This window comes from Monodelphis domestica, chromosome 1 (genome assembly GCF_027887165.1).
Source record: "Monodelphis domestica isolate mMonDom1 chromosome 1, mMonDom1.pri, whole genome shotgun sequence".
Lineage (NCBI taxonomy): Eukaryota > Metazoa > Chordata > Mammalia > Didelphimorphia > Didelphidae > Monodelphis > Monodelphis domestica.
In genome coordinates this window covers 205,739,889-205,748,827 of record NC_077227.1, presented here as the reverse complement: position 1 = coordinate 205,748,827, position 8,939 = coordinate 205,739,889, and the positions used below count along the sequence as shown (strand labels likewise).

At 35.6% G+C, this 8,939-nt stretch overlaps 1 protein-coding gene across 4 annotated transcripts in view; it reads right to left on the bottom strand.

Moving 5' to 3' along the window:
• Window positions 1-3,346: 3,346 nt before the first annotated feature.
• SNAP23 (synaptosome associated protein 23) overlaps window positions 3,347-8,939 on the bottom strand; it is a 62,468-nt gene continuing 56,875 nt past the window's right edge. For all 4 annotated transcript variants that reach the window (XM_007472422.3, XM_003339475.4, XM_056810335.1 and 1 more), the window contains 3 exons: window positions 7,207-7,365; window positions 6,640-6,784; window positions 3,347-5,112 (listed from right to left, as the gene is read on the bottom strand). In XM_007472422.3, coding sequence (XP_007472484.1) covers window positions 5,047-5,112; window positions 6,640-6,784; window positions 7,207-7,365 — 370 coding nt within the window. In that variant the 3' untranslated portion in view covers window positions 3,347-5,046. The remainder of the gene's footprint in view (window positions 5,113-6,639; window positions 6,785-7,206; window positions 7,366-8,939) is intronic.

The following is an 8,939-nucleotide window of genomic DNA, read 5'->3' as shown; positions in this document are numbered from 1 at the left end:
CTTGGATGAAGTGCAAGAGAAATTAATTTTGATGAAGAGGGTGAGAGATCAATAAACATTTATATTAACAAAAATGAAATAGTGAATGCCCCCCTAAGGGAACTTCTATTCTGCTAGGAGACTCCTAGATACAAATATATTCAAAGTAAGTCCAAGTTCATTTCAGGGGGCAGGCATTAGCAGCTGGAGGGAGGTGTCAGGGAAAAGGAAGGAAAGGCCTCATGAAAGATGAAACACTTGATCTAAACTTTGCAGATAATTAAAGATTATATTTTTAAGTGGTCATATCATAGAGGATAGTCTATGCAAAAGCCTCAAGATAGGATGTTCAGAGAAATAGCAAATCAGTTGGTTTATTTGAACAGGAGGGCTTAAAGGGGAACAATGTAGCCTTGAAAAGTAAGCAAGGTTATGAAGGAATTAGGTCTCAAAGTATGTATATTTAATCTTAGAAGTAATGGTCTGATAAAGCCAGAAAGGCCTCAAGAATGTTACTTTGGCAGCTGTGCGGTAAGTGGATTGTCAAGAGACAAGACCAATTAGGCTATTGCAGTTTCTCAAAACTGCTGCAAGGAACCATGAAAACCCCAAAGTTTCTTTTTTGTTGTTTTAATGAACCTTAGGTTTGTTAATAGACTTTACTTTTAGAGGATTTTCCAGCAACAGTTCTGCCAAAGTTTTGTTTACATTGAAAGATATTCTCCCACTGGAAAAGTTTGAGAACCATGGGGCTATTTCCATAGCATCACTGAGAAGTGTTCTGGAACCTAATCTAAGGTCAGTTCTTGAGAATGGAAGCACAAACATACATACAACTTAGGTCCTAAGCAAGAATTGTCATAACTGAGAAATTAAGATATCTTAAGGTTTATAAAGCACTTGTCTCATCAGCCCAATTTAGGAGGTTTGACAAGTATTGATGGCATAATTTTTTTTTTCTTTTCTCTGACCTAGTAGTGCTTTGCACATAAAAGACACATTAAATACTTGTTGGATTTTCCCAATGAAAAAAATTGAAGGTGGCAGCTTGTCCAAGGTCCGCAGCTAATTTCATCCACAAAATGAATTTTTTTTTGATACTTAATGAAGACAGTCTACTAAAGAATATCCAATATATATTTTAACATATTTAAGGAAGAGAAGTTTTTTTATTTAGGAATTAAGGCATGTTTCTCCACAGTGCAAATAACACTGGCACAAACTAGGTGGGCATAATCATTACCTTCCTTTCCTGTTTCCAACTAAACTTGCTAGGTATTCTAACCCCAGGTGTTGAATGTGAAGGTACAATAAAAAGTAGAAGAATCAGACTAAAACAGATTCTATTCCCAAATCTCCAATCCGAAAAGAAGATAGAATTTTTTCAGAGTGAGACTTGAGTCTGCTGGGAATGGTGAGTAGAAGATTAGCCAATGAGCAGGTTTGGTAATAGCTAATATTTTTATTGGTTGTTAGGTTTGCAAAGCATCATCTCATTTGTTCCTCACAATAGTCATGTGGGATGCTACTAATTTCTTAGATGAGGAAACGGTTGAGATGCTGCCCAAGGTCACACAGCTAGTGTCACAGGCTGGATTTGAACTCAGCTGTTTTTAATTCCAAATTCAGTACTCTCTCTACTGTACCCATATAACTGCCCAGGACCTGGTTTTAAGTGCTCACTTCCAAATATCACTTCAAATCCCTACTCCCTTGCTTTTTAAAAAAAAGCACTAAGATGAAAGATTTGTGTGCTGATATAATTAAACTGCCTTGCTGGAACAGGGACCATATAACACCTACAGGCAGACCAGTAAGTAGCCTAACATTCAAGGATTTCAGATATGAGAGCCCCTAGAATCTAAGGGACACAAAGTTTTTCAGCTGGGGACGGGATAGATTGATGTAAGGGGAACTTGGAAGCAGAGAAACTAGGACACTACTAAAAGGTAGAGTAGGAAGAGACTTGAAACAGGGAGACCAATTCCCGGTTATAAAAGTCCAGGCAAGAGGAGGTGATGACCTGAACAAGTTTGGTGACAGCGTGATTAGATGGTATGTATGGGAAAGATGATGATGATAAATTAGGACATCTGTTATCTGAGTCCATATGCAGGGTGAAAAAGAAAGAAATTATGAATAACAGCCAAGTTCTAAACCTGGGTAACTAGAAATATGGTACTTCTTCAATATTAGTGATATTTAGAGAAGTGGAGAATTGGCAGGGTAAGGGGAAGAGTTCTGTTTTGGATGAAAAAAATTCAACAACAACCTAGACAACACCACATCCACCAACTTATTTTTCATAAGATTGCCTCCTTTCTCCAGGTCATCTGACCTGCCAAGATTGAGGGTACAACATTATACTTCCTGGAATATTCCCAAACATCATATCTAACAAGAAGGTAACTAAATTCGCTCTTAAATGTGTTCTGGGACTGATCTTGGGATAAGTAACAAAATAGTAATACAATGGCACCATTATATCATGCATACTTTCTCTAGCTTTTGGTAAATTGGCCTACCAACTAGACATCACCATTGTTTTTGAAGAGTTCTCTATTGGTTTACCATCTCAGTGCCCACATAGCCAGGGCAGCAGTGCTTCAAGAAGGGGAAAAAATATACTATATATAATATAAATATACTATACCTGAAACAGTAAAGTTTTGTAGTTTCTATGAGAATGCTTGCTTAGCTTCATCATCCTCTTGAAAAATACCTAGCCAAAATGTCTTAATGCCTTGATTTCAATGGTATTAATGTTCTTCATAACCAAGTGACAGTTTTCAGCTCTGCCCTAAACTAAAACGTTTAATTGAATATTAAACTTCCCATCCCATTCAAAACTACAAGGTAGGCTTCCACAAAACTTTCTTTAAAAGTATTTCTCCTGTGGAACTTTGAATCAGATTTTATTTTTCAAAGCAACAATTCAAACTTGTATACTTTTAAGTTTTGCAAAGCACTTTCCAAACCAACAACTTGTAAAATAGGTATGTGTGTTAAAGTTAGCTTTGGGCCATTCTATATGAGTCTGGTCCAGACTAGAACTGACAACACATCTTTTTCAGGAAAGCTTTAATGATAAGCCACTCCTATCAACAGGGACCTTTCAAATTTGCAGATGTTTGCTTTTGTCAAATATGTTTTCAACCTCAGAGCAACAAACTAATAAGCAAGAATTGCATATACATTCCTATTACAGAACTAATTCATCTGTTTTGTTTTTTTTTGGCAGCAATTGATTTATAGCTCTAGATAGTCCCTAATTCAACTAATGCCACCTGAGCAAAATCTCAAAGAAAGTAGAGTCTAGAGAAATAAATAACAAGGCAATCCTAAAAAGGAAACATTTAACATGAAAAAGAAATAAAAAACTTTTTTTTATTCATGAAAACATGATCATTCTAATGGCAGCTTCAATTTGACTGTTAACTTACAGAAGTTTTGTTCATTTTGTAAATTGAGTTGACTCACTTCTCCCAAAACAATGATCAAAAAGAACTATCACCTTGAGAGAATACAGTTCCACTGGTCAGATACAAAATTTAATTGCAAGTATCAAGTTGTGATATATGGAAAACCAGTCCAGAAAAACAGCTGGTATGCATATATCAGTACATTAATGAAAGAGGGACAAATATATTATGATCAAGTCACATACTTTGAGGTGATGGTGGGATCTGATGCAGGATGAAGTTAAACATGAAAAAGATAGTGCAATCATATTTTTCTTCATTAATAACTAAGCCAAGCTTATGATTTTCCATATCACTTCTAGTTGAACAGAAACAAGCATAACCTAGAATATGAAGATTACTACAGTGGAGAAAGGTAACAAATTTTAAAGTTGGGAGATGTAAGGATATCAAAGCAACTTTATTTTTTTTAAGGTCAGACTTTCAGCAACTCCCAAACCCTTCCTCCAAAAACAAAATCCCCATACCACAATTCATGGTTCTGAGGCAAACCTGAATTTACTTTATACAATTTGCCAACCTTGAAAGAAATATTGATGTTTAATCTGTAAATTATGTATAATTTCTCCCAAACAAATGGTATCAACACTGGGATGATAAATTAATGAGGATGCAAGTGCGTATGGGAACATGATGCTACAAATATTTTTTATTTTAAACCATAAACTTATGGAAAGTGTTCTTGGAAAGTGCATAGCATGAACTGAGATCACAAAACATGTCCATATAGTAATCATCTAGAGAGAAATCAAGTTCCTTTATTTTTAAAAAAAGTTACTCTGTTCTGCCCGTTTTAAGATTTTACGATTTTAAGAATCACAATCTCCAAAACCAAATAGAAGTCAAATGAGTTATTTATTATCACCTTTCTCTTAAAGACTTTGTTTTTGGTCCTGGGCTGTGATTTCATCTGTGTAGGGAGCTCCCAGGAAAGGAACTCCCCCGAACCCCCAATGTAGATAGGCATGTGTTCTGCAACTTCTAGAGTCCCCAGACAACTGCATGGGAAACCAAGAGAGGCTGGGTGACTTGCCCAGAGTAAATTAAATCAATAGTGAACCCAACTGCACTTTTAAAGGAGGATGAGAAATGACTGGGCATTTATCTATGTAACTTTTCAATATAGGTAGGGCCTGTAGAATTTTACTGGTATAATAGAAACAACAACAAATAAACTTCATGCATTCCCTTCTTACCCCACCCCCAAAGTATATATGCTCTCCCTCCTCCACTCCTATCTTTGGCAATACTTAAAAATCCTGAAAGCAAAAGTTTGCTTGAGTGGAACAAGAAGAATATATGATGATTTTAAAGGTTTGCAATACAACCTCAGCCTGTGCACTGAGGAGAACCCCATAGGGAAGACTGAATGGTTTATAGCAATCTGCTCAGGAGAGAAAAGAGCAAGAATTCAAAACCAAATGGCAGGGAGCTGTTTCACTCTTTGCCCCTTTCTCCCCATCTCTTTGCTTAGAATGGGTTGTTGGGGCAAAGAAATTTTCAAACACTGAAAGGTAGTGAGTGATTTGGGAAGAACTGGAGGATATAATAGATGAATTCCCAGATGAAGACAGCAGCGACATCTTTAACTATCAATGAGTTTCTTTGCTTTGGCATTGGCAAGATCAATACGATCTTTGTTAGTATCAGCCTGAAATGGAAAAGAGGGAAAAAGTTATAATATGTCAAAATAATGTGAACGTGAAAAACCACATCAGTGTCCTTGAACAACAAGAAAAAAGAAACCTTCCTAATCAGTCATCACTAGCTAAAGAAACTTCAATAATTCAGGCGGGGTAACAACATAACTCTCAGGGAGACTAGGGAACTGTGGATAGAGAAGAGAGTTGTGACAAACCACAAAATCAATCTAGGCAAATAAGAGGCCCTAAAGAGGACAGAATTAAGGAGAGTCGGGGTACTTCTGATGTACCATTTAACACCAACTTGGATGTGGAGTTGGTTTAGAAAGTTGGTATAGACATCTTGACCCAATCCAAAGGACCCATATTTCCTAAGATATCTCAGAATAGAACCCATGAGTTCTAGAATTAAGCAAATTTTATTTTATTTCATTTTTTCTGTTTAGTAGTAAAACACCATTTATTTTCTATGGTTGTTCCATCATAAGTGAAGCAGATTTTAGATCCAACCCCAAAGACAGTGAAAATAAGCTTGTGCTCTTCAGAGTGTTCAAATACTCCCAATCCTCTAGAAATACACCAGAACCAAAGCATATCTAAATCTGGACTAGATCATTGGGCTAACTATAGAACAAAATGATACCCAGCAAATCAGAATGCTTTAGGCCAATATTTGCATTAAACTTGTGTAATGTTCACAGCACGGAATTTAATAAGCTCTAAGATAGCTTCTTTTTATTTCGCATATATATGATGTGTACAAAGATGAGTACAAAGTCCCCTTCAGGCAGAGGCATCCCTTTTCACTGCATTGTCTGTGAGTAACAAAGGTTTTTTCTCTCCTTTTATCATTTATGAATTTATCAAGGCCTTAGTTTCTGAAATAGCCTCTTTTTACTCTGTGGATAGGCCAATGAAACAATCATTCTGCACAGTTCATGTTGGGCTTCTATCCACTGAATCTCAGGATAACTTCAGGGTTTGACTGCCCAAACCACCATGAGAAATATCTGTTTTTAATATTTCTCTATATACCTTGAATTATGATTTGAAGAAGCTAATCTATTCTTGTATCAGTTAAAATCTTTGCCAGAGAGGTTTGGAATAGATTCCTCTTGAATAGGGTAACATCAGCTCACAAAATATATTCTTGAGTGCCTCCACAAGGTCTTGGGTTTACCTCCCACCTTGGTAGTTTCAAACTCAGCACCTTTTCTCCTACTTTCCCCTGTGGAAAATGCCCTTCTCCTTTTCTCTCTATCAATACAAATCCTACCCCTTTTATCAAGTCCCTTCTCCTTCTAATCCTACTTGGTCCCTACTTCTCTAAGGACCCACACATTTTGAATCACACAGTTTGGCTCTTGATTCTCTGCTGTTATTTGCTTTATAATTTATTATTACTGCCTACCCATTATTAAATCTTAATGCTATGAAGATGGTATCTAACATCCTAGCCCAAAGCCAAGGGTTCAAAAAATGCCTGACTGATCATTTTGGAAGAAAGGAAGAGAAAGAGGCTTTGAGGATCTTACCTTCTCAATGATTCTCCCTATTTGTTTGTTCTGAGAGTCAATCTCATTGCCCATGTCTAAGGCCATTGTTTTCAAGTTCCCCAAGATACTGCCCACCTGAGTCAAATTTTCTTCCATTTCATCTTCTCTGGCATCATTAGTTATCCTATCATAGAGACAATTAAATGTTATCACAGGATTTGTGGCATGCTGCAAAGAACTGTATGAGTGCTAGACTGGCTTCTTAAGAATGATGAACTAACTTTTCAAAAGAAGTGAAGTCTAACTGATTGCATCCCTCAACCCTCTTCAACATTCTGCTGTCTTTTCAGTATAACTGAACATTAAGCAGTCTATATTGAATGGCATTTCTGAAACATTAGCAATAGTGAAACTCAAAGAACTAATAGATAAAGAGTATAATATTTCTGATACATGTATGTGGAGTAAAGAGCAAATGTCTAACACCTCCCTTAATGCCATTCCTGCTGTCATCTAAGAACTCATGCAAAGTTATTATTGCAAAGAAAGGAAACTCAAAGTCCCAAGTTAAAAGAAAAAGAAAAAGTGATTGGGAAGAACATGTACCGTTTAATATATCCACCACTGGCTCCTCCTGCAGCTGTTTGCTGAGGTTGACCATTTGTCATACGGCCTGGCTGCTTAGAAACCACATTACCAGGTGAACTGTCTCCACCTTCAGCCCATGTTGCTTTATAGGCCTTGCCAGACTCAAAATTTGCTGACCTACACAGACAAGTCAAGGTTGAGAGGAAATTAAATGAAAGAAGCCAAATCTTGTTTTAGTTTGCACTATCATTGGTGTAGCCAAGTAGGGTGGCATTAGAGTATATTTGACATTCCACTAAAATGAAATTCCAAGCATTTGACATTCTAATATAAACATGTCATTCATAATTCTTATGAGAATCTACAAGCTAGGAAGGGAGATGATTTAACTGTGAAAGGCTGGATTAGCCTGTGAGGAAAAGTGCACCTTTAGTTTATTATCCTGAAAATCAAAATACTCAGGTACATGGCAGAAAATTTAAATCAGTTAAGACTAGGTCATCTTAGACCATTCATAATAATATGAAACAGAAAGAACACAAGTAAGTAAAAAATAATCCCCAAACTCATTAATTTCAAATTCCTCTCCACCACACTTTTACTAGAACTAAAAAACAAGTGATATACATCAACCATCTACCAGAAACTGTGCTAAGCATCGGTAATACAAAAATAAAATAATTCCTGTCTTCAAAAAGTTTACATTCTATCTAACAGCCTGAAAGAAAAATCTTTCTCTTTGAGGAGTGATTGATAGATAAGTTCATCCATCAAAATATATTTTTATTATACCTCCACCTAAGAATGATGAGACATGAGGCTTAATAAAATGTTTCTTAACTGTTGAGGCTTATATAAATAACTTTACAATATGATTCATAACTAACACTAAAAACTTCCTAACCCGTTGACAAGGTCAAGGAGAAGTTAAAATAGCTGGTGTTTAAATAGAGCAGAGATTCTTAACCCATTTTTGTGTCATGGATCCCTCTGCCAGTCAAAAACTATGGCCCCCTTTTTCAGAATATTGTTTTTAAATGCACAGAATAAAATACATAGGAGTACAAAGGAAGCCAATTGAATTGAAGTAGATTAATTTTTTTTAAGTTCACAGACTCCAGATTAAGAACTCCTAATATGGAACTTTATAGATTTCACAGAAAGTTTTACATGGGTTATCTCATTTGATCAGTAAGGCTTTGTATAGGCTAGTTCAGGTTTTGCTTTATCTAAAGAAATGGAAGTTTCAGGAGACAGTCGTGGCCTCTTTGGTATATTCCAAATTATTCTCTAATAAGGAAATTTTAAAATGGCATACCAGAGATTAAGATAGGATAGTATATCTAATCCTAAATGTGTGATTTGAAGTGCATCTGACAAAACTAATTTTATCTTAAATATATCAAAATCTTTTTATGCTCAGTATGATATGCTCCCTGTTTTAGGACAGTATGAAAAAAATGAATCCAATATTTAAGAATATCAAGAACTAAAAAATATATAATAAAATAAAAATTTTAAATTAAAAAAAAACATCAAGAACTAAAGCTTGAAGCATGAGTCTATGTGCCAAATTTTGTTTACAAATTTGACTGCAATATATTTTGAACACTATAAAGTCAAAAGTTTTAAGTATACAATAATATTCTTCAAAGATAAAGACCAATGATACTCTACCAGAAACTTTATAACAGGAGATATAATATAGTAAGAATAAGCATGTGTTCTAGGAATGTTAGATATGGGGAGAA